The 26,256-nt window shown below is 36.0% G+C and overlaps 2 protein-coding genes across 5 annotated transcripts in view; one reads left to right on the top strand and one right to left on the bottom strand.

The window, feature by feature from the left end:
* The window catches only part of LOC129258937 (cilia- and flagella-associated protein 47-like), a 61,212-nt gene extending 46,427 nt beyond the window's left edge, over positions 1–14,785 (top strand). For all 4 annotated transcript variants that reach the window (XM_064098497.1, XM_064098496.1, XM_064098495.1 and 1 more), the window contains 12 exons: positions 870–1,076; positions 4,328–4,500; positions 5,045–5,270; positions 5,834–6,053; positions 6,948–7,052; positions 7,605–7,761; positions 8,157–8,415; positions 9,381–9,649; positions 10,138–10,309; positions 11,434–11,595; positions 12,097–12,265; positions 13,051–14,785. In XM_064098497.1, coding sequence (XP_063954567.1) covers positions 870–1,076; positions 4,328–4,500; positions 5,045–5,270; positions 5,834–6,053; positions 6,948–7,052; positions 7,605–7,761; positions 8,157–8,415; positions 9,381–9,649; positions 10,138–10,309; positions 11,434–11,595; positions 12,097–12,265; positions 13,051–13,269 — 2,338 coding nt within the window. In that variant the 3' untranslated portion in view covers positions 13,270–14,785. The remainder of the gene's footprint in view (positions 1–869; positions 1,077–4,327; positions 4,501–5,044; positions 5,271–5,833; positions 6,054–6,947; positions 7,053–7,604; positions 7,762–8,156; positions 8,416–9,380; positions 9,650–10,137; positions 10,310–11,433; positions 11,596–12,096; positions 12,266–13,050) is intronic.
* Positions 14,679–26,011, bottom strand: LOC129258394 (transcription initiation protein SPT3 homolog). The gene is made up of 7 exons (XM_064098498.1): positions 25,927–26,011; positions 24,509–24,695; positions 23,724–23,930; positions 22,297–22,409; positions 21,382–21,750; positions 18,639–18,752; positions 14,679–17,629 (listed from the first exon to the last, which is right to left on the bottom strand). The coding sequence occupies exons 1-7, from the start codon at positions 25,936–25,938 to the stop codon at positions 17,588–17,590; spliced, it is 1,044 nt and encodes a 347-aa protein (XP_063954568.1). The 5' UTR covers positions 25,939–26,011; the 3' UTR covers positions 14,679–17,587.
* Between the last annotated feature and the right edge of the window lie 245 nt (positions 26,012–26,256).

Below are 26,256 nucleotides of genomic sequence, written 5' to 3'. Positions count from 1 at the left end.
GGCGCGGTGGTTTCTTCACTAACTGTCAAAAAGTTTGCTTATCATTTGCTGGAGTATATAAGAATCGCCTTGCTTGTCTGTAGATTGGAGGCAGTGAGCAAGCAAGGCCAGTGTGCAGTGACACATATAACAGAACATGTGACTAGTCATGTGATGATGATGTCATACATGATGATGTGATCACATCAACATAACAATGAACATGCACAACACAAGACTCTACAACATACCATAACCCGCAGCTAACCTTTATGCTGTATGCTGGCCTTGTTTATTATCTATTTATGTCAGCCTTTTTTCGGCTGACATGAATAGGTGATTGCTAGTGGGCTGCGTTTTCAACTCAAAAGTAATTTATGCTAATTAGATTTGAGTCAAAGATTCAACTGTACAGTGTAGGTTGATATAGGTAGGCTGTATTTGCTTCTCTTGCATTTTGTTTCCGTCAATATTTTCTTTCATTTACAAGTTTAGGTAGTTCTGTGAGTTTTTTGTCAATGTATCAGAATCATTATTGGTCAATGACACCCAGATGAGAATTTTGAATTTTGGGTGTCAATGTACAAGAATTTTGTTCATTATTTATGAAATAAATAAGTTTCTTCAAATTCAGAGGTCAACAAATTTAGGATATTGTTATCAAATGAATGCTTTTTCTCTCTTTAAGCCTAGGATATTGTTTCGTTTTGAAAAATTATTCATTTTAGTTGTCAAAATCGACACTACTACCATGTTTAATCAGAGGAGTTCCAATTGTTTTAAGATTAATTATTGGCAGAATTTCTAATTATAAATATTACTGCTGTATGCTTTACCACCTTACAACCATATAGCCTATTCACACTTTTAATAAAATTGACCAATTACAGAATAAAGCGTCTGATCCGTGTCCCCAATGTGACGGGAAGGAAGATGATGTATCACGTAGTATCGGACCTTCCTATCGTCACCGGTGCTCCAACCATCGTTGTACTGCCGAGTAAGGAGGAAGAGTATACCATTACCGTATCACCATGGAAACGAGGCAAATTTGAAGGCATCCTCTCCTTTATTGCTGGGAGCACTCAGAATTTGAGGTAAGGAAGGAGAATGGTAATTTATTGAGAAAAGAAAATAGTCATCATGAAATGGCAGTGTAATGTATAATTCTGATTCATATATTTTATTTGGATAGTTAGATATAATATATACCGAGTAGATGCTTTCAAGAATACTTAGATGAATTATTCATGTTATCTCTTTCTTTTGTAGATTTGTAGATGAATATCAGGGTCTATTAAAATTTTAGTTCTATCTGAGTATCTTCTACTGGTTAGGAGCTAGTTACAACATCCCTCCAGTCAACTCCGTCTCTTGCCTTCCTGGTACACCCTTGGTACACCCTTGCAGTTTTTGTCTACTCCAATTTTTGACATTCTCTTCATATTTCTTTCTAGGCCTCCTTGGTCTAGTTCCCTCAAATCTCCCTTTGTGCATATCTTAAAACAGGGCTCCACACTAACCCTTTTTTTCTACTGGTCCAACCTATTCATGTCGGACCAGTAGATACCCAGTTTTTCAATTTTTTACTGGTCCGAACCTAAAATCTACAGGTCCCAAAAAATAAAGAAAACATTAAAAAAAGGCGTGAGTTTATTTTGCTGTCCTTTCTTGTTACCCCCCCCCCCAAAAAAAAAAAAATGAAGGAATGAATGAATGAAAGACAAAAAGAAAGAAAGGAAGAAAGAATAAAAGAAAGGAAGGAAGGAAGAAAAAAGCAAAGGTAAAGAAAGGATAGATGTGAAGGAAGGAAAAAAAGAAAGAACTAAAGAAAGAAAGAAGGAAAGGAAGGAAAGAAAGAAAGAAAGAAAGAAAGAAAGAAAGAAAAAAAAAAGAAGGAAAGAAATGATGCAAGCAATAAAGAAAGAAAAAAGACAGAAAGTAATGAAAAAAGAAAAAGAAAGAAGGAAAGAAGCAATAAAACAAGAAAGAAAGGGTAAAAGGAGAGATGGAAAGAAGGAAAAAAGAAAGAATAAAAGAAACGAAGGAAGAAAAAAGTAAAGAAAAAATGTGAAGGAAGGAAAAAAAAAACCAAAGAAGGAAAGGAAGGAAAGAAAGAACAAAAGAAAAAAAGAATGAAAGAAAGAAGGAAAGAAATGAAGCAAGCAATATAGAAAGAAAGAACAAAAGACAAATTAATGAAAGAAAGAAGGAAAGAAGGAATAAAAAAAGAAAGAAAGGATAAAAGGAGAGATGGAAAGAAGGAAAACAGAAAGAAAGGATTGAAAGAAGGAAGAAATCAAGAAAAGGGAAAATGATAGAAGGAAAAAAGAATGTTGGGAAGGAATAAAGAAGGAAGGAAGCAAGCAAGCAATATAAAAAAAAGAAAGAAAATGTAAAAGAATAAATGAAAGGAAGAACAAAAAAGAAAGACAAAACTTCAAAGAAAGAAAGGAAAGGAAGCAAGCAGTAAATAAAAGGAAGAAAGAAAAGGTAAAAGGATCGATAGATGGAACAAAGGGGAAAAAGAAAGAACAAAAGACAAAGAAGAAAGGAAGGAATGAAAGAGAGAAAGGGCTGAAAGAAGGAATAAAAACAAGAAAGGGTAAAGAAAGGATGGAATGAGGAAAGAAAGAAATTAACAAAGAATGAAGGAAAGAAAGGGGAAAAGAAGGAAGGAAATGAAGAAAGAAAGAAGAGATAAATATAGGATGGATGGACTCAAGAATTAAAGAAAGAAGGAAATCAAAAAAGAAAGAAAAAGAAAGAGCATTAGAAATAGAGAAAAATATTAACAGGACAGAAAGAATGAAAGAACGAAAGACAAAGAAAAAGGGAAAATTAAAAAAGAAAGACAGTAAAAGAAGAGAGGGTAGAAACAAAGAAAGATTGAAAAGAAAGATTGAAAAGAAAGAAGGAAAGAAAGATTGAAAGAAAACAAAGGAAGAAAGCTAAAACTATCATCATAAATAAATTATCAGTTTCTTTTTGGCTCAATTAAAATATACTAGTACTAGCTACGAAAGAAACCAAGTGTATCAACACACACACAAATGCATATGTGGGGCTATCATGTATTCAGACGATATCACTCGAAACCCGATCTCTTTGAACTAAAACAGAAGTGAAAATTTCTCCTTTTACTGCTTACAAATGACAGAGTTACCCCAATTTTGGCAAATTTTTAGGAAATATGGACATTATAAGAGCTTTTCATTAATGTGAAATGTGAATTTTGACAGTTCTGTGAGAGATTTCTGCCAGAGGTTAGCCAAGCTTCGTTCGTGCAGCCAGTAGGAAATTTACCATGTGGGCTGTGTGGCTGGCTAGCCATGTGTACACTGTATGTTACCCTATTAAAAATTGCATGCGATTCATTCTGTGTGTGAATGCCAGAATTTAACGGGAGGAAAATGGTTCGCAATTTGAGTCATGGAATATTTTTCATGTTTATGTTGGACTAGCGAATTTGACCATTTCTGAAAAAGTTACTGGCCCAACAATAGTTTTTATTACTGTTTATGTCGGACCCATAAATCTTGCTATTTTTGGAAAAATTACTGGCCCGACAATGATATTTTTTACTGGTCATGTCGGACCAGTAAATCTTGCTATTTCTGAAAATCTACTGGCCCGACAGTGATTTTTACCGGTCTGGGACCGTCGTACCGGCGCTAGTGTCGAGCCCTGCTTAAAACAAAGTTTATTGATTATAATTATGTTATATATGGTCGATCTATCAGTATTTTTTTCCTGGTTAGGAGGCTCATTGCAACATCCCTCCACTACACTATATCTTTTGTTTGTCATCCTTGTACACTCTTACAGTTTCACTACACTCCATATTTTTACATTCTCTTCATAAGTCCAGGAAGGAACCCACCAGTCTTTCTTCATTATATAATTGATATATAATTCTGAAACAATAAGAATGTTTCAAATTTTTTCTCCCTCTAGTCTTCTTTCATTAAAGAAAAATTATTGATATATAATTCTGACACAATTAAAATGTTTCAAATTGTTTGCCAAATACATCATTGCTCCATGATCAAATTGTCTCTTCTTCAATTCCCATTCCTTTATATCTGTGATGATATTTATAGTGATAATAAAAACAATGATGATAGAAAATAATAATAAATGTTAATATTCAAAGGTTTATGTCTAGTTTTTTGTCCTAGTGAAAAGAAGACTTATTCCAGATATTCGCATAATGCTAGAAGGTAGTAAAACTGCCACATCCCTGCATAAACCCTATGCATTTAGAAATGTGATGCGTAGAATATTGATTCCAAGAAATAATATTCATTGTACTAAAAAAAAAAAGATCTTGTAACCTTTGCTACAGGGATGAGCCTGATGATAGTGATATCAGCTCTGATCAAGCCGAGCGTGACCTACGTCCTTACAGTGGCAAGTCATCTGTCAGCAGCTTAGCATCATCCTCACAGAACACCGGGGGTAGCAAGATTCGTGATGAGACGTCTGGATACCGTGTCTGGTTCTCACTGGCTGTCAAAGGTCAGTGAATTATATTTTTAAAATGGCGAATAGCTAAAAGTGTGATTGTACAAGATTTTGCATGAGATGAAAGATAGATGACCTATTCAACAAGGCTAGAGTGTTTCTTTCTTTCACCAAGTGTGAAATCTTGTACCATCACACTCATGCCTATTCGCAATTTTGTGTTGTACAATGCCTCGGAAGTTGGCAAAAATATGAACAATGATCAATTTCTTCCTACATTATTCTATGAAAATGAGGGAAAGGAAAGCAAACAGCAAATCCTTGCAGTGTACCTACTATCGACAGCAGCAGTGCGCTTTTAGCCAATAGACCGTACGTGTAATGCAGAAATTAAAAAATTATGTTTAGAATTGGATTTGTACGGGTACTTTCATTTTCTGCAAAAAATCGCAAAATCTATTTTTTTACCAAAATTGACTGATAGACGGTTCGGATAAACACGGATGATATGTTATAACTGAATATATAATGTGATGATAATACATGTATGTATGAAATGTACAATTGCTTAAATCATTGTATTTCATTGATTATACAGCCACACCCCCGCCACCGGAGCGCATCATCGGAATCACCTGCGCTGCTCAGTCCGCTTCACTGATGGAGGTTGAGATCTTCAACCCAACCAAGGATGAACTAACCTTTGATGTGTCCATCGAGGGGGAGGGGCTTCGTGGTGACCCCACAGTGACCTTGAAGCCTGCTCAGAAGAAGTACTACCAGCTAGTCTTTGCTCCAGCGATCATCGGTCAAACAACCGGAAGGTGAGTGGCAAGCTTTTAGTTCAATTATTGAAACTAGAAGTTCATTGCTTCAAGTCTAAACTATGCTTTACTGTTTCCTAGTCATAAGATCTGCATTTCTCATGTAATTGATATTACTTGAGCTGAAAAAGAATATCAAATTTTTGTCTTCAAGTCAAGATTAAAAGCTATATCCTATTCATTTGTTCACTTACACAACTTAAGTTAATAGTCACCAATGACATTAGAACAGAGAAAATCTATTTACCAGAAGATTGAAAACTTTATTAAAATCTATACAGTGCATCTCACTTTAGGAGTGATATGAGTATAAAGGTTTAATATATAAAATGGTAGGATACAGTGATTTGATGGCATTCTTGAATGATGATTTAAGTGTCTTCTACTGCAGCCCAATCTTCTAGAATACCACCAATACTGAGTTCTGGTATTCACTGAACCTGATAGCACAAACCCTAGCGGTTCGATTAATCAAATAGATACAATGCGTTCATTAGAAAGCATTGTTGGTTGATATTGCATAGGATACTATTAGTGTCTTCTACTGTCTTTGACCCCTGCAGCCTGATCTTCCAGAATGCAACCATCGGTGAATTCTGGTACTCACTGAACCTGACAGCCGAGACACCAGCGCCTACTACCCTACCACACATGGAGTGTGAGCTTGGTAAATGGAATCGTCAGTTCATCCCGTTGAGTAACCCGACCGAAGAGACCTTGGAGCTGACTCCTAGCTGCTCCAACCAGGAGAACTTCACCCTAGAAGTGGACCAGGAAAGAAAGGTGAGTTCATAACCTTCTTCTCTACTTAACCCACCTCCTTTACTCCTGATGGGTGCTTCATAAAAGCTATTTGTAAGTTATGAGCAACTTTACGAATGACTTGTGACCATTTATTAGGAACTTAATCAACACTGATGGAAATCTGGGGCCTGTTTCATAAAGGACTTGTAACTTTGCCATTATGGAAACCTTGATGATTGGCTGCTGAGCCCTGTTGCCATGGTAGTTGCCATTATGGCAAAGTTACAACAGTTGCAAGTCCTTTATGAATGGGCCCCTGGTGTATGTCATTTACCATGAGAAAGGGTCACCAGTCAGTCATGAAGTCACTCGTAACTTAAGAACAGTTGTGTGAAACACCCACCAGTGCCCCATTTCATAAGGACTAACTTTTATGGTAACTTTGTTATGGTACCTACAACAGAAACCTTGATTGCACTTTGCTGCTAAGCCCTGTTACCATGGTAGTTACCAGAATGAAAAAGTTACCATAATCACAAGTTATCTAGGAAGAAGGCCACTGGACATAGGAAACTGGGTATCCATCAGCATAAACTGTCTTTGATGGTATTAAAACTTCAACAGGAGCATGGCGGTGATTTGATTTCATGCGTCACCTTCAAAACAAGTATGTATAACCAGCTTCAATAGTACATCAGCAACATTGTAAAGGCCATGTAAGGATTTGGGAACGAAAGAGAGAAAATATGATTACTCGTGTCTTATTCTTGAAAATTATGTTAGAAAATGCGAACAATTCAAATATATATAACAGGTATTTTGGAGTCAAGCCGAGGCAATGTTTGAGTCATTTTCAGCCCATGAATTCGGTGAATGTGTTTGAACTCCTTTTAAAAACTTGTCTTAGTCCTCACTATTTGTTCTATTATTCAGATTGTCCTGGCTCCTCATTCAACGGAAGAAGTCCCTCTTCAATTCATGCCTTCAGCCCTTGGTCAGTCTACGCACACTGCAAAGATAACCTTCAAATGTGAACAGGTATCTACACCATTCATTCAACTGCATTTGCTTTTTTTTTTTTCCTTGTATTGGATTAACTGGTTTCAAAATAGTGAATTCAGATTCATTAGATCTAGAACCTTGGGGATATCTGTTATTTTTACTCCGTTATTAGTGATGCCTCGGTGTCTATGTTCTGATTTGAATCTACGGTAGACCTTACATGAGTCAAATAATTGCCAAAGTCAAAACAATATTTTAGAACAAAATATGCAAAACATGTCTAAATTACATGTTTTAAGTCAAATTTAGCCTTAAAGATGAACAGGTTTATGTGGTCCGAAGAGATTTAAATAAGGCAGAGGTCACCTAGTCAGCAGGCACAGACCCTGATTGAAACTTTGATCTACAAGTGCGTCTCCACGCAAAGACTAGCACATTCAGACCCTTAACTTCAGTGAAGGGTTTGCACAGCAGACTAGAGGTCTCCTGTAACACAACTCTCTCTAAGACAAGTTTCTGAACTGTATTTTGCATTTTGATTTCGCAAACTCTGCAACAATATTTTGCATTTGTACCTTCCCTATTCAGCTTGGTGACTGGGTGTTCATAGCATCTGGTACGGGTCTAACCCCGACACCCTTGGACCCAGTCAGTGTGAGTGCTACCCTGGGATCAAACACCTCTCTCATCATCCCATTCAGGAATCCCACTTCAGAAAATATCCTGGTTAATATTGTCCTTTCTGGTGAGTATCTCTGTAATGTTCTCATTTTCAACTTGTGTTTCCTGTTTAGCTCATATCGACACCACGGATTATCTTGTCTGTATCATGTTGTTGTTTAATTTTGTATATCTCTTCAGTTTGTAAGTATCTTGTTATGCAAATGAAAAGAAAGATGTTATTAAATTGCTATTTCTGAACTCGCATTCAAAAGTTTAATTGGGAGGGGGATCTAAAGCTTTTTTCACCATCAGTGGTGTCATGCATACCTTGTTTTCTATAGTATGTTTAACGTTAACAATAAACAACATTCTTAGATATTTGCTTCACGAGTCCTCAGTGGCGATTAAAACCAGTCATATAAACATTTGTCTATGGGGACCTATAATCCCTTGTCCACTGTTACCATCACCGTACAGACAACACGGAACTTGCCGAGTCCGCTCAAGGCCGTCTAGACCGCAACCGGATCAAGGCCGAATCGGCCTTCTGCCTGCTCCTGAAACGAACTGCCAGTATCCCTGTTGGACCGAAGGCCACTCTGGATATCCCCATCACCTTTGCCCCTGATCGTATGAACCTCCATGAAGCACTGTGTATTGTTTCTATCAAGAGAGAGAATGGAGAGCACTGGGATTACTTGCCCATGAAGGATCCTGACCATCCATCAGCCAGGAGGTAAGTTTGAAGTCATTTTGTCTTTAAAATGTTTGTACTTTAGAAAAGCATTCCGTTCCAGAATATTGTTTTTGGTGGGAAGGTGTAATTCATGTTTGAAATTTTTAGAAATTGTAAGTAATATATTGCTGTTTGTAGTTAATACTTACCAGATTTTTTTTAAGAAAGGAGAATATTATATGAAAATAGTGAAAACCAGAGCATGAATTTACCCAGGTCATCCATTGGCCAGGGGGTAAGCTGAAGGCAATTTGTCTTTTAAATCGTTATCTGCTTTAGAAAAGCATTTCATTCCAGAAGATTGTTTTAAGTGGTGCTAATTTTCAGTATTTAGTACAGGGGTCCATTTCATAAAACTTGTTACAATAACAAATTTACAATAATATTATAAGCCACTGAAATCCTTCGATCTGATTGGCTGATACTAAACTTGTTATAGAAATATTGCATTTGTTGTTATTATGAAACGGAGCCCTGAAGTTTTTCTCTTATCAGTCTCATGTGTTCTATGATAGTTCTTGTTCAGGTTGGCAGCTGTGGATGGTAGAATCAATGTTTAAAATCCTAGTAAATTGTAAGCAGTATATTTCCGTTTATACTTGTACCTACCAGAGTTTTTATTCAATTGAATATTCTATGAAAATAATGAAGACTATGAATTCATAATTCATTAATATCCCATTTAGATTCATATTTACTTCAAATGATTGAATGGTACCTAATCTGTCAGCAAGTAAATCTTTGTACTTTTGGTGTTGGTTGTTGTCAATGAGTTGGTTTGGAAGAAAATATAAATTGCACTTCTAATACCTACAACAAACTTGATGAGAATCACCCTCTGTGGACTGTAGATCTGCCTTTTTATAGTTCTAACTCATCAGTATAGTCTGGTGTAAAGTGGTGAGATACATGTTAATGTCTTCTTAAACAACTAATTACTTATTCTCAATCTGTTCCACCTCAAGGGACCATGACAGGCGTGAGAAGAGTGGTGGTCTTCGGGACATCCGCTGGCTCTACCCCATCAACGGGATCCCAGAATCCCAACCTAAGGTTGACCGTGGTGCGGTGATCAGCTGCCAGGCTAGAAGTAGGATAGAGGAGAGGTTGGAGGTCTCACTGACTGGTGCTGTACCTAGCTCAGCCAGTAGCAATCAGATGGTCAAGACTAGAGCAGTCACTCCCAAGGATCAGAATCGGACGATAGAGGAAGATGGCGTGGTGGCTGGAGAAGGTACAAAAATCTTTTCTACTATCAAAAGCTTAACCTTGTATTTATTTTGCTCTTTTCAAAATTGTTAATCATGGAAAGTATGTCTTTACCAAGTTTATATCAGATATCATCATTCATATTCAATGACAGTGATAAATTAATGAGATTTTGTTTCTCATTATATATTACTATTATCCGATTTGAAGGATGGTTTTCGATCTGATCTTTCTTAGCTAGATCAGGGAATAATGAAAATCAAAGTACAAATGCTCAAATTGATCCAATTTCATGTACTGAATTTTTTTTTTACCTCATTGCTGAGCACTTACTGCATGATTATTCATTTCTTTGAACTTAAATTAATCTCAAATTAATTTCAAATGGACACATGCCCAGTCAGTTGGAATTTATATAATGTTTTTGCTCTTTATTAATTTTGACTAGGTATGATGGTTCAGTATAAGAGCATCATATTCCTGTAACTCTATTTCGTCTCGTTTTTTTTTTAGGTAACACCTTAGCCAGTGAGTTCAACTACGAGCTTCTCTACCCCAATGATGAGGCCAAGGTACAGCTAGAGAATGCTGTCTCTCTTCAGCTCATTCGCAAACAGAGAGAGAAGCTTTCCGGCAACATGACACTCGTATTCAACGTCATCTATGCACCATTCAAGATCATGAGGTAGTCATTTCCAACCTTGTAAAAAAAACTTCTTAAATTGTAATACAACAGCCAAGCTTTGTGTGTTTTTTTTTGTTAATACCATGGACTTTATAAGTATGTCTATTATACATATCATATTCAGATAACCATATAGAATATTGACTTGTTAATACATTGAATTACTAGTAGCTTATATCATTCAGTGTAACACAATAAATTGTCCATTATTAATTTAACAAATGGAAAAAGAAGGGACATAAATGACAGTACTTTTGGTGGTGATTTTTACCTGATTGCTAAGAAAGCATGGATGCTTGTAAACAAGCAACCAGAGGACCAACGGCTTAAGGTCCTCTCTGAGGGACCTGGTATTGAGGATTAATGCACTACCAAAGGACACTCGCGCAACAAGTTGGAATTGAACCCAGTTCACTGAAATCCAAAACCCCTGCTCCACCAAAATCCGAAAACCCTGCTCCGACTTAGCTATTGTGCCTCCATGATGTGGTTGACCCACCTTGTATATGAATTTTTCAAATATAGATATTTATCATAATTATTAGAAATAGTTCTGGGGTCGGGGGGGGGGGGGGGTGTCACAAAGAGTTGAATGACATTTGACTTAGGAGTCGTGCTTAAATGTAGATGTACACATGACATCTAATGCGCAATCTTAATGATTAATACAAAGAGGTGAGCATCCTCTTAGCATGATTTGACCAATGCGGTCACACTGCACATAACTGGAATTTTCAAATTGAACTCTTTGCGGAATAAATCCCTGGTCTGAAAAATGCTTGATTTATTCAATTTATGGAAGGTTAGCTCCATTGTATTCCTCAACCATTTTTTTCCTTTTTGGTAATATGAAAAATTAGCTGCTTTGAGACATATAGGCCCGTATTCTCAAAAGAGGTTTCAATTGTATCATGGTACAACACCATAGACTAAGCAGGTTTTTGTACATAATTTCTAGTCACTAACAATTGTGCTTTTTTGTGTGTCCATTAAGAAAAGTTCTAATTATAAATGCTCGCTTTTGGCAAAAGGGGCTGAATTGAAGCGCGATGATACAATAAATCTGCACACACCATGGTCCAATTACATATTTGTAATCTCTCTTCCTTTCTATTTATATACAGACATGATGTTCAACTGTGTATTAAGGCAACCACCGGAGGAGTATGGCGATTCCCTCTTGGTTTCATCTCCACCGAGCCTACGGTTGATGATCTCATCACCATAGAATCAGTAGGACTCAACAAGCAAGCGATGGTTGGGTTTAGGCTTACCAGTCAAGCTAGGTAAGTTATTGGTGGTTTTGTAAAGACTCCTCACAGGTTGAAACTTTATGCCAAGGAACAGCTATTGCTCCTGTAATTGTCTTCCATAAAATTCATCTGACTTTATAATAAAGTCAGATGACGTTTATCAATCCTAAAAAAGTGTGATATCTTCCAAAAAGTAAATAAATGTTTCTTCAATACTGTATTAAAAAAAAAGAATTTGTATGCTGATAAGTTCAGTATAGAATATAAATTTGACATCGCAAATTTTCACTTCCCTGAGTAAAAATATATCTTCTATATTGAATTTTTGTGTGTGTTTTATTTTACAAATTACAGTATACAAATTAAAATATTCATTTGTTGAAAGCTTTCAATATCTTCACTTCCTACCTTCTGGAGCTGAGAAAGTGTATTTTTATATCTTTTTAACATTGAGTTTCAATCTTTTTAAGAGTTCCCATCTTGAGTTTGGCATAAAGCTCCCCATAATACAATTCATTTTGATTATTCTTGCAGACATCCTGTAGGCTTCCAGTCTTACTTTGTAGCCGAGAGTGATGTTGAGTTCTCAGTGAGTCCCCAGACGGGAGAACTCAAACCTCTGGGTACACCAGGAACTCTCATTACCGTGGGATTCACACCCAAGCTCTATGGAAAGACTTATCATGCCAAGCTCGTTGTACAGGTAAGAAGAACCTTATATTGCTTCTGTGTCTTCACTTATTGCTGTCTATGCCTTGACACTCTCCACCCAGGGTGGTCTTTTATGAAGCTATGCATGAACTTTGGACTGGTGATCCATTACCTGGCGAACTGATTTACTCATAATTTTCTTTTTTGTTTGAACATGATGGGAGCAAGCTATTGATAGAATATGCATATAATATGAATGGATAAGTAATATCATAGCCTTTGCTGTACATGTTAGGAATTTTAGTGGATAGGGTACATGTATGTGCTATTCAAAGGATATAACTTGCTTTAAAGTTCTTTCTGGAAAATCATTAATATGCATGGAGAAGTAATATCATAGCGTTTGCTGTATGTTAAGAATTTTAGTGGATAGGGTATGTGTGTGCTATTGAAAGGTTATGCTTTAAAGTTCTTTCTGGAAAATCATTAATATGCATGGATAAGTAATATAGCCATAAAGTATGTTAGGAATTTTAGTGGATAGGGTATGCGCTATTCAAAGGTTATTACTTGCTTTAAAGTTCTTCTTTTCTTGAAATTCATTAATGTGCAACCAGGGATTGACTTATCTTCTCTAAAATTAGATTATCTGTTCAAACCTGTATAAAAAGACCCACCCAACTGAGACAGGAAAATCAATTTTCAGAATTGAGCAAGTGGTCTTTATGAACACATTCCTTTGATTCATATTTCAATGGTGAAAATTAAGAGAGACCAACCTTCAGTCTTTCTGCTACAGGAAGTTTGACCATACTAGATGCTTCATTCTCCTTACAGACGGCTGACATGCAATGGACGTACCAGCTCAAGGGGGTTACACCTGAATACACCCCGCCCACAGGACAGTCCCAGAAACCTATCCAAGGACCCCACCCTAGTCCAATCAGACGAAACAAACCCAAGAACTTCATCCTTGACAACCTTAGCCTGACCACAACGGCAGTGTCGTCACCCATCAAAGGAGCTCCAGTACTCCTGAAAAGTAATGGTATTTAACTGTTGGATGGACACGAACCCAAGATTTTAAATAACCTTAGCCCAACTACAATGGCAGTGTCTTCACCCATCAAAGGAGCTCCAGTACTCCTGAAAAGTAATGGTATTTTACTGTTGGATGGACACGAACCCAAGATTTTAGATAACCTTAGCCCAACTACAATGGCAGTGTCTTCACCCATCAAAGGAGCTAAAGTAATGGTATTTAACTGTTGGATGGACACGAACCCAAGATTTTAGATAACCTTAGCCAAACTACAATGGCAGTGTCTTCACCCATCAAAGGAGCTCCAGTACTCCTGAAAAGTAATGGTATGTAACTGTTGGATGGACACGAACCCAAGATTTTAGATAACCATAGGTGATGTCGTCATCACCTATCAAAAGAGTTCCAGTACTCATGAAACCAACAGATATTAAATCAATAAATTCACTTTCTTTATCTGTCATGGGCACAACTTCAAGGAGCTGCCATGTTCCTAGAAAGATCATGGATGTTATTGTACAGGGCCCAATTCATAAAACCTGTTATGTTAACAGAACAGTATAAAACTACTGAAATCATTCAATTTCATTGGTTGATGATGAAATTGTACCTAGAGCAAGTATTTATGAAACTGGACCCAGATCAAGGAGTGTGTTGCCATGAAAGCAAGAAGGGGTGGGGGCATGTTATATCAGCTACTGGAAAGAAGTGAAGACTTGCTCACAGAGATAAATGAAATGATGCTGACCACAAGAGGCATATACATTTGCACTTTTACGGAGTAATCAATAAATTATCTCTGGCAATTCATTTGTACAGTTTTTTTTACTGCAGTAAATTTGATGAAGTTTTTGTTGTGGACTTCTTAGAAATTCCATATTGATACAAAAACACTTTTGATCTGTCCGTTATTTATTGTAGAATAGGTAAAGAATTGTTGTATATTTCTAAAAATGCTTTGTTTATATTTCAGTCATAAATTTGGAGTTACCTCCAGACTTCTATGCACCACCTTTAAGGAATGATATTTCTATGTGTATATATATTATGCAATACTCGTACATTGAAGCCTTGTTATCTGTCCAATGACTCTCCTATTGTATTGCCACATTCCGTCCAGCAATTTCCAAGTATTCCTACCAGATCACCATGGAGTTCAATTTCTTCTAAATGTTGTGAACCACCTTCAATAAAATAATTCCTTCAGTATTTTATGTATGCACTTTGGTATATTGCTATCATTTTTCTGGTACCAAAATACATGAATTCTAATGTACATATAATTGTGCTCTATGCCATTCAGTATGGTTTTGATAATATATCTGTAAGAGAATGCTGTGATTTATTTCAAGCAAATCAAATTCACCTTGAATACTATTAGCAGAACAAGAATCAACATAAATTCAATAATGACAGCAACATGTTCATATAATGTAAATATTTTTATTACAAAAGATTGCCTGTACATGTATGTTTGTCTTTATTGTAAAGGTCCAGAGCTTATTTGGAAATAAACAATCTTACCAAAATGTTCAAGATTTTCTACCTTTCATTTACTGTGTAATCATAGACTTGTGAACTAAATCTGATACCATGAAAATACATATATAACCCAAGTTTAATAATTAAAAAAATATGAAAATGGCAAGCATCGACAACAGTTGAAATGGGAGATCAGCAATATGGAATGAAAATCAAAGAACTGTTGACAGCATACAGATACACTATACCAATTTTATATGACTGAATGAAATGAGATCTAAATACTATGTAACAATTATACTAAAAACATTGACATGAGGAGTGTTCTTAATCAACGTCAGGCTTAGGCAGTATAACTTTTCAACAATTGATCAGAATAACTTCCAACAAGGATCAAACAAAAGAATTAAAGATAAATACAAGTTGTAACGATCTCAAAATAAATTCAAACAGCAACCAAATGACTCTGGAAGAAAATGTGTAATTGCTGAGAAATGAGCAAAATAAGCAAGGAATTCATCAAATGTTAGGTATTTTTTCCCACTATCAGTTTTGAGCTAAGATTTCATGATTTCACAAGCATAGATTTTTTAATATATCAGGGGGGTGTTTCACAAAGATTTAAATATGACTTCGGTCGCACTTAAATGTCGACGCGTACATGATATGCAACGCGCAATCTTATTGATCAATACGCAATAGTGCGCGTCCTCTTGGCATGATCTGACCTATGCTGTCATGCCTTTTATACAGCGCGCAACTAGACATTTAAGTGCGACTCTAAGTCATACTTAAATCTTTGTGAAACACCCCCCTGATCTAGATTGTGACAACCTTCATTTAGAAAACTTTCTCATGAAATAATTGGAAGTAGTGAGGAGGTGACTTCAATGCATACTGTTTTCTGATATTAGGTAAAACATAAAATGTCATTAATTTCTTACTTTTTAGCTGATCGTGTGAACAATTTGAAATTCACTTTGTTTTGAGGCAATTTTTTTCAGCCTAAAATTAGCTTGCACAAACATGTAAAACCAAAATCAACTAATATAGTTGTTACAATTGCAACAATCACTTTGCCACAAAACATATATACCCAAATTTTCTCACTATTTTGCCATCTTTGATAGATGTGTATATACAGAAATGGACCAACATTACGAGGCAGAGGTAAAAAAAAAAACAGATCACAATGCATGCAATATATCTACCCATGTCAAACAAAAAACAGATGTGCATTTTACAAATTCAAGCTTTGCAAGAGGTGGCAATGGGTTTTCTTTTTCTATTTTCAATAAAATGAGTTATAATAATGCAGCACTTTCAAAATACCCATCTCAAATTGTAGGCAGGAGGAATTCCTTTTATATGAAGATTGATGTTAAAACATCTAAAACATCCAATAGTGCAGCTATATTTTCAAACGAAAGAGCAAATTGAGTGTATACTCTGTCTTTTGCAGATCATGAGTAATGAATACAAAATGGTATTCTAATTTTCACACAATCAAATACTTCATCCCAATCCCCCCCCCCCAAATACATTTATACTTTCAATTGATTCACAGCCATACTTTGTCTACATTAAAGATACCATAAATGTAATAACTTGTGCACTACATTCCCAAATATGCATAAACTATAAATAAAAGTACTTTTTAACATGCATGTTCATCATCAAATTATTGTTCTCTTACTCAACTCCCTAATATGCATAAAGTACTTTTTAGCATGCATATTCATAAGCATATCAGAAAATACAAATATAAGAATGAAAGACCGTCTTCTTTTTTGAAAACCTTCCTTGTATTTGTTAAGTAAATGACAAAAACATAAGTTGTGTCATGAATAATTTATTCATGATATTCATAAAAGCAACAAAACAATTGTTGTTCTAATCTTCTAGCCTAATGAAATAACATCAGTTTTAAAACATATCAAATTGCATAAGTAAATAGGAATGCATTTCATTCAAGGTTTTCATAAAAACAGTGCATCAATCTCGTTTAAGTAGACATATATGGAAACTTGTATCATTTCAATTTTGATCAGGGGGGGAGGGTGCAAGGATATCTCAATCGGGGGGGGGGATGACCCAAAGGTGAGGCATCTTTTTTTTTCAATTAAATGATTATGAATTACCCAGCTTATACCACTTTTCTAATTCTTTTTTTTTCTTTTCACATTGGGTGATTTCAAGTACATATACGGTGTTGAAACGATGCTGGTGTTGGAATTGACCTTGAAAAATAAGACGTATTTCCAGCAGTTCGTGTTGGGCACTGGTGTCGAATGTCATCTGCTGACGGAGCATCACAGCTGGTGTTGACGATCTACGTGTAATTACCCCATTCACCAACACCAGCCCCCAGGGTTTGGGAAAATCATGATTTCAAGTTCGGTGTTGGTGTTGGTGATGTGAAGCCCATGTACAGGCGGCGAGCAGGAGAAAACATTCCCGTAAAATTAGATTTTTACAGATCTTAAGTCTTAAAAAATTTAATGGACAATGTTTACTCTTTCGGATCCTTAAGTAATTTTAGCCTTTGCAATATGTACGATGAGATATTACTGTAATTTCTCCCAAATTTCATTTTCTTTGTCGAGAAGTTCTCGCGTAAAGTTCAGGCAGAGGCGGGACATCAAAGGCTATCAATATTGGATCGGTATCGTTCCTCTACACCCAGCTCGGTGTTGGAGCTTGGTTCAGCAGGCGTTTCACACTCTCAACACCAACACTGAACTTGAAATCACCCATTGTGTATCTTGATCCAGAAATCGCTAAGTACGTGATGAATGATGATAGGAATGATGGCAGTAATCAATTCATAAGAGATGTCTCATCAAGCCATTACAAAACCAGTAACTTGGGTTTCATCCGCGTCACATATTTCTGTCATAAAGAAAAAAATAAAGCCATTGAATTTTAGTCAGTTTGATCAAATTTGACTTTGTAGATTCCGCAGTAATATAAAGCCCTCATTGATCACCTTTTAATTTTCAAAGTTGCAAATATTGAATTTCAGAACAATATGATAGATAATCTATTTCGTAAAATAAAAATTTAGCTTGAAAGCTGTGATTTTGATGTTTCGTTGTGTCATCAAAATAAAATTCATAGCATCAAACAATATATACAGTGTGTCCCAGAAAAATAGGAAACTGGGATTACCATGGCTTTTTTTCTTCAAACACAAATGAATTTATTTCATTTACACCATCATAACATTCAGTTATTCCTCTATATTTTGATACCTAATATGATTTGTACACTTCATGCCATAATGAGCAAGACAAGTTTGATATTTTAGTGTCAAAGCCAGGTTGCGCACAAAAAATTGGACAAGACTGGTTCCCGATACAATGATTTTTATAATTGGCTCATTAGCATTCTTTTGTATTCTTTGTTAAGTTTGTCTCAAGATCTGTGAAATGAGAGAGGATTCAGATTAACACATGAGATTCTTCGCAAGTCGTTTCTGATACGCCTCGATATTTATTGCTTGTAATCTACCGTGCGTGAACGATTTGCTAAGCTGTTGGTCTCAAATTAAAGACAAGATTCTACTTGTTGCAATATCTAACTCTGAAAACGCGTTTCCTTTTCTGTGGGATGCACCATAAAGGTACAGTATATATGTATACCAATTCTATTTTTGTTCAGGATTCAAAGGTTCTTACACCAGAACATAGGATGAGGTAAATTTGTTAAAGATCCCAGACCAATATTGCTCATATTCAATACCAAATTGATATAAATATATTCTTGTTATCAAGAATCTTGGTAAATCATATAAAAAATCAACTGTACGGACATCAAAGATTCCTTCTTTTTTTAATTTGAATTTAATCAAGAAATTAAGTTAACGTATGTGGCAGGGCCTGAGAGAGTCTGTACATACCGAAAAGTAAGCCATTGGTTGGATGACGTCTGAATATCTCCTCATAGCTTCCATTATGTGATGGGGTTGGATAGCAAGATACTGGCTCAACGCTGCTAAAGATGAACCACGGTCCTGTATGAGAAAATAATTTTTTTTAAATTACACAAAATATGGTGATTTCTTGATATGATAGAGGAAGCAATGACAGATCCAGGTAGTGGCACGTGAGAGGCGCCCTCTATATTTTGAGAATCACCCATTGAACATGCATCAATATAGCTAAATCTAAGAAACTTATATCATAAAACAACAAGTGGAGTGCCTTTGGCAGTCTCACCTGCATTACGCGATTCAATATAGCAGCAGTGCTGACTTTGAAAACTACTATAAAATAATTATTCACAAAAAAACACCACTCATATAATGATACAATACTACGTTCATTGACCCAAGACTTGTCAGTGATACTTGATCACCCCTACGTCCAAAATTCATAAACTTTGAAAGTAATGACAGCAATTTAATAATTACCTCCAACATGGCCAAAGTTCATTGACCTTAACAACCTTTAAACTTTGTCATGTGACCTGAAACTTGCACAGGATATTCAGTGATACTTGATTGCTCTTATGTCCAACTTTTATGAATCAGATCCATAAACTTTCAAAGTTATGAAGGTAATTCAACAAATACCCCCAACTTGGCCAAAGTTCATCTTAAAAAGTTAATCTTCAGTTAACATTTGATGTTAACGCAACCGCCGTCGGAAAAGCAGCGCCTATGGTCTCACTCTACACTTAGCACAGACAAAAGTGTAAAAATCTTAGATTTGCCACAGGGGAGTGAGACATAAGCGTAACTAAGATACATGTAGGTAAGGGCATGAATTTGTAAGATGGATGCTCAAATATAAATAATTACCAAACAAGGGCACGAGAAACATCATTTTTTTTTAAGGGGGGATTTTTCTTTTCCACATTCGGGCAATTGCAGAATTTGAGGAGCTACATGTACAATGTATCTCTTTCATTTGAAAGGTTACTTTTAGGGGTAAAAAGTAATTGTGCAGTAAAAGCAAATATTCTTCTGCCACAGTTCGAATATTGATTTTCTAAATAATCTTGAATATTGTTTGGAACAGATCTTGGGGCTACTCTATAAAGAATGGTCACCTCAAAATATGAATTTTAGGGGCAATTTGGGCTGTCGTGGGGGCGAAATTGCCCACCGTCCTCATGTTTTCTGTACGGAGGCCTACAGTGTATAGGCCTATGTATTTATTGCCTCTATGTAGGGGACAAACAAAGATAAGTGTGTATCTGTTTTAATCAATGTCTTTAATATGATTGTTCTATTCCCTTTCAATGTCATTGTGCAGGTTTGGACTGTAGTGACAAACTGAAAACCCAGAACAATGCAGTCAGTATAAGTATACAACTACAGCGTATCAACCATTGTGATGTATCTATGTAACAGGTTCACATGAAAAGAATACCTGTAACTTACAGAGCTATTCCAATTCATGAATTCTTCTTTCTGGGGACCTAGTTACGGAGTATTCCATTCATCTGTGATCAGATGAATGCAGTGACAAACTGAATACCCAGAATAATGCAGTCAATACAACTACAGCATATCAACCATTGTGATGTCTTTCTGGGGACAGGGTATTCCATTCATCTGTGATCAACAAACAGGCTTTCTGAATATGCATGTAAGTCTGAGAAATAACCCGACGGGTCAAGGGTCATATCCCATTAAAATAGCTAATAAATATTCATGGCCTGATGAGGATTCCCAAGACGTGATCAACTTTTACTAACCTTGAACAAAACCACCTAAACTCTTGACAGGTACATAAGGGTAGCTTCACCAAGGCCTAAGGTGTGAGCAGTCGAGCGCACAAGGCCAGTATACAGTGACACATGTAACCAACATTGTAACAACATCATCATACAGCCATGTACAACATAAGACCAAACAACAACATGCCTATAACCTCTAACCTTTTCACTGTATACTGGTCTTGTTATTATCTATTTATGCTGGCCGTTTTTCGCCAGCATGAATTGGTAATGCTAGTGGGGCTGCGTTTTCGACTCGATTTACATATACACTAATTATTTGGGCAGATGAAATCAAACCATGACCAATTTCTCTTTAAAGAGAAAGTCTAACCCATTTGAAAAAGGCTTAAAGCTGAAAATAGCAAAGTGTCACCTAATTCTACAAAACAGATATATGCATAATTGCACTGGGTGTTAAGGGATCGATGACATCTAAATTTAATTGAGATTTGCATATTCATGTAGAATCTGATTTTGATAAAATTTCAGCCTTATGCTTTTCTTTTCTTTTCTTTTCATTGGGCTTGACTTACAAAAACCCATCTGATTGTAGCAAATGATGGTTGCAATATATTTCATTATTAAACAATGCCATTCAATATATATAGAAGTGTTACTAAATTTCATTGTCCTCAAAGGTCACCGTACACCTTTTCCATTACTTGAATTTGAAAACATGTTGTTTTTTTTGTTTTTTTTTCCATTATAAACACAAAGAAAATGATCTTATTTCTGGTTCATAAACTGACCTCTATTTTAAATGTGTATTGTGAAATACATGTATTAAGAAACAAAATAATCTAATGTTTTGTAAAATCAGTTTACTCAAATGTAAACTCTAAGGATTTTGTATCATTTATCATTCAGAAATGAATGAATAGGAATTCTAAATTCAAAATATCTTGATCATGTACCTTCTTCTTTTTCTTTGACTTCGCCTTCGAAGTCCCTCCAGGCGTGAGAGGGGCCTTGGAGTCCCCCTGTGACTGCGATGAACTATCTGAGTTGTTGCTGTTATTCGACGCACTCAGGTTGCCTCCATTGCCATTGGTGGATGAGAGGAAGGGCGATACCATTTTGTCCGTGGGGGATTTGGGGGACGAAGGGACGGGGGATTGTGAGGGTGTTGAGGGCGGGGTGTTGGCTGCTTTGAGCTTGGCATGGTGGGGGTGGGTCGTTAAGGGGGAGAGGTTACTGAAGCAGATCGGGCTCATGGATTTCGAGATGGGGTCGCAGGGAGATGCGAGCATGTCACGCTGGACCAGCAGGGAGAGGTCCACGATCTGAAAATGCAATTAAATGCAAGAAAACATACAATTACTACAATACAGGTCACAAAAAGTCTTCCAAAACTCAACTTTCAATTCACTGTAACCAATGTCAGGGCAGGAGATTTAAGATACACCATTTGCCTTTTAGAACCAGGTGGTCAAAATGACAATGGAAATTACAGAATTCAATAGTCAGAGGTTTAAGATGATCATGATACAATTACTTGGTAAATGCTGCAAGAAACAAGAATAAACCTGTGACTTTCATGCACATATCAAGAACCAATTTCAAAGAATAAAAGTACCCGGTAGTTCAAAAGTATATACCATTTGTTGATTTCAAAGAAAAACTGTAGTTCAAAAGTCTATATTCATTCATTTGCAAAATTTACTTTGAAATACAAAGTTTGGAATCAGTAGTAGAATATCCAGTCCATTTGCCGAGACACGTATCTCATAAAAAATAATGATTTAAGAACCCTTAAAGGTGATGATCAGCCAGTTACCATTCAATTAATGGCAGAAAAGCATATTAACTATCTCAACAATTTCAAATACCTGTGCTACTGTTTCATGAGCAAGGAATCCTACAATCTCCATGGCAAAGGCATTAGGTTTGGGTTCTAGGTTACCAATGTCTAACCACTCCTTGAACTTGCTTGATTTCCTGACTGTAGGAAACAAAGGAACAAGAATACAACATAATTGACAAGTAATGCTCAAAGGTAACATGTATGGCATTGGTAAGCCCAGAGTCCCATTATTTTCTAACTTGGTAACTATGGTTACTCAATTGTGGCACGAATCTCAAATAGTGCAGGTTCAATTTATCAGTACCAGTCGCAGAGAAACATTGTTAGCGCTATTAACTGAGCGCATGTCAAACATAGATCCAGGAGATAAATAACGTGTTGTTGTGACATAAGGCATCCCTGCGGCATTACCGATGGTAACAGGACCACTGTTAGCTCATGGCTACCACTTACAACGTTTCTTGCAATCGATCCTGCTCATTTGACATTTAAATCATTCGTATCTGTCTGAGAATAATAATTAAAACAGTTTTCTTCACCATTAAACCAAGATGAAAGATAATGGAAGTTTTTTTATGGAAGACACCATGTAGGCTATGTAGTCCTGAACAAGACTGTTTGTTAATATTCTTTCTTGATTGTATGGTAGCTCTGAAAAGAACTGTTAATGACGTTACGACCAGCGTCACAGTGTTCTGGTCGTCATCAGGAAAATTAGATGATCCATCCAGAATAATCTTTTTCCCCCAGACCAGAACATGCTGGTCGAAACATCATTAACAGTTCTTTTCAGAGCTACCATACAATCGAGAAATAATAAAAACAAACAGTCCTTTTCATGATTACCTACATGGTGTCTACCGTAAAAAACTTCCATTATTCTCTCCACCATGGAAACCTTTAAAGATCATTGAGATGAAAGAGCAAGATATAATGTAAACAAAATTACAAAATTTGGATATCTTCAGCTTTCCACAATTTCAACATAGGTGCCAGGCCTGTGCTTTGCTGAGTTTTTTCCTTACAGATAGATATACATGTAATCTGGTATTACTACTTCATGTGCTAATTTTCCAAATTAGATGATACATCCATAATAATCTTTTATCCCCCAGAAATCGCATCTCGGCTTTCCTCATGAAATTTAACTACTTCGAACATCATACATTAAAAGCAGTGTAGCTCTAGTTCTTTTGTGCTTCTCAAGAAATGGACAACCACTTAGTTCATTTTTTATTCATCCGTTGGAACTCTTACAAGCTTCTTGGCAGCCCTAAGACATAACATTTGTTGTTCCTTGTTCATGTAAGAAATGTTGCAAAGTCACCTACAAAAATCTTATGCTACGATATCAAAATATCCTAGCATATAGAAGCTTATAGAAGTCTACAAAAACTCTACAGGGATTATTAAACTGAACATTGCGATGTAGACTAATATTGCTTAGCTTACTGAAGTTCATTCTCCTCGCCTCCGTGTATTCCTTGTAAGAATTCAAATCCATTCCCCGGGCCTTCTGGTCAGCCCTATCCTGTCTCTCCAGCTTGATGGGATCTACCTCATCGGATTCTAATAAACTGGACAGCTCCCCCGTGTGGTCGATACTGGACAGGAAGTCTTGGCATAACTTTCTTCTCTTGGCCTGTGTGGCCTTCAGCTCTGAAGAGTGAAATCGATATGAAATGTGGTTAGTCATTTCAAATATAAAAGCAACAACATAAAAACGTCATCATGCCTACTTTTATTGTTATTTTATTAATATTCTACCAAGTATAAAGTTTGTTAAACTATACATGATTGCTTCAAATCTTCATTTTCCTGTAAACTAATCTTTTTTAATTTATCCCATTTTTTATTTTACTATTTTGGTGGTGTTCTAAAGGAAAGCTCCCTCACTGTCTCCACCCCCTCCCTTCTACTCTTTCTCTTGTATACATCATCTATCCTCCAATCCATCTTTCTACTGATCTTTCTATCCATCTATCTCTGTATCTATCATATCTTTATATCTTCATATCTAACTCTCTGTCTACAAAATTATCTATCGATCCATCCACCCATCCATTCACGTATGTGTATCTATGTATCTTCCTACCTACATACATGTACATGTAAGTATGTATGTATGTATGTATGATCTATCTATCTACTAATTTATCTATCTACCTAGCTATCCAGCTATCTATCTGTCTTTCTGTCCTTTTGATTTTTTCCCATACTCCTATAACGATTCTTACCATCTGTGACATCATCTTCATCATCCATACTGATTTGTCGTGTTAGTTTCATTCCCATATCTTTGAAACTCAAGAATTGAAACAGTCTTTTCAGTTTATCATGATCATTCCTCATGAGAAATATGAAATCTTCAATACTGATAAACCTCGCTCCTCTCAGCATACAGACGTCTGCTGCCCTCTGTAGCTGGAAAATGAATAGCATCATCACCAAATGGTTTGTTAAAGGTCAAGTCCACCTCGGAAAAATGTTGATTTGAATCAATAGAGAAATATCAGACAAGCATAATGCTGAAAATTTCATCATAATCGGATGTAAAATAAGAAAGTTATGACACTTTAAAGTTTAGCTTATTTTTCACACAAAAAATATATATGCAGAATTTTGTCTTATGCAAATAAGAGAATCGATGATGTCCCTCACTCACTATTTCTTTTGTTTTTTATTGTTTGAATTATACAATATTCCAAATTTGACAATAAGGACCAAGTTGACTGAACCATAAAAGTTTAAACAATGGTAATTCCACATGTTCAGGGAGAAATAAAACTTTGTTTCACATGACAATGAGAAATTAGAATGTTTCATATTTCATATAATAAAATACAAAAGAAATACTGAGTGAGTGATGTCATCAGTTCCCTCATTTGCATACTGACCGGGATGTGCATATAACTATTTTGTGAATTTAAGCGAAACTTTAAAATATCATAACTTTCTTATTTTACATCCCATTTTGATGAAATTTTCAGTGCTGTGGCTGGAACATTTGCTCTATTATTATAAAGTGATTGATTTTTTTATGTACAACTTTCATTCTAAATCCATGTCAGCACGAGAGATGACAGGGATGCTATGATATGTAAAAAAAATTCTTCCTTTTTGAAATGAAAGCATTCCTTAATCTTTCAATTTATAATTTGAATATTTGGGCTATGTGCTAATTCTTTATTCTTCATCATGTATTGTCAATTCAATAACTTCAATTTGATTTCAAATCAGTGCAATGTCTTTATTTCCAAATCAGAAATGTTCGTATTTACTACAGATAAAGTATAAATGCATTTTCTGGTGATATGTCAGTAATACCTCATGTTTGAATCATAGCACCAGGAACGTCACTATAGCACAGCTTTGTGCAATTGTATTGAGACTGAGCTCAAAACGAGTTTGGATATATTGTATAATAAGCTCATGTGCATGTATAGTCATTATTTCTGGTGATATGTCAGTAATACCTCATGTTTGAATCATAGCACCAGTAACGTCACTATAGCACAGCTTTGTGCAATTGTATTGAGACTGAGCTCAAAACGAGTTTGGATATATTGTATAATAAGCTCATGAGCATGTATACCTTAGTCATTATTTCTGGTGATATGTCAGTGATACCTGACGGTTGTTTCATATTACTTACCAGTATAGTCATCTGATGGTGCACAATATCTTCAATCAGTGATGCAGACTCATACACAGGCTTCTTACAGTCCCCTAATGCGAACCTGATCAAAGAGAATGAAATAAATATGATCAAAATTAAATCATACATAATAACAATAATAATAATAGTTGGATTTATAAAGCGCTTTTTGCCAGAGGATACAAAGCGCTGCTATTATTACCCCGGCTTTAGCTCGAGCTACCATCACCGGCGCTCAGTGCATGCAAGGAATTACTCCTGCCGGGTACCCATTCACCTCACCTGGGTCGAGTGCAGCACAGTGTGGATAAATTTCTTGCTGAAGGA

The sequence above is a fragment of the Lytechinus pictus genome, chromosome 4 (assembly GCF_037042905.1).
Source record: "Lytechinus pictus isolate F3 Inbred chromosome 4, Lp3.0, whole genome shotgun sequence".
Taxonomy (NCBI): Eukaryota; Metazoa; Echinodermata; class Echinoidea; order Temnopleuroida; family Toxopneustidae; genus Lytechinus; species Lytechinus pictus.
Note: the sequence above shows the minus strand (reverse complement) of the source record. Positions and strands in the feature narration are given on the sequence as shown.

Bases quoted from the DNA above. Each gene is read 5' to 3' on its own strand.
- LOC129258394 (XM_064098498.1), bottom strand. The intron at 23,931-24,508 runs GTAAGAATCGTT...TTCACTCTTCAG, and splicing joins TGAAGATGATGTCACAGATG to AGCTGAAGGCCACACAGGCC. The intron at 17,630-18,638 runs GTATGTACAGAC...TCTTTATGACAG, and splicing joins AACCAATGGCTTACTTTTCG to AAATATGTGACGCGGATGAA.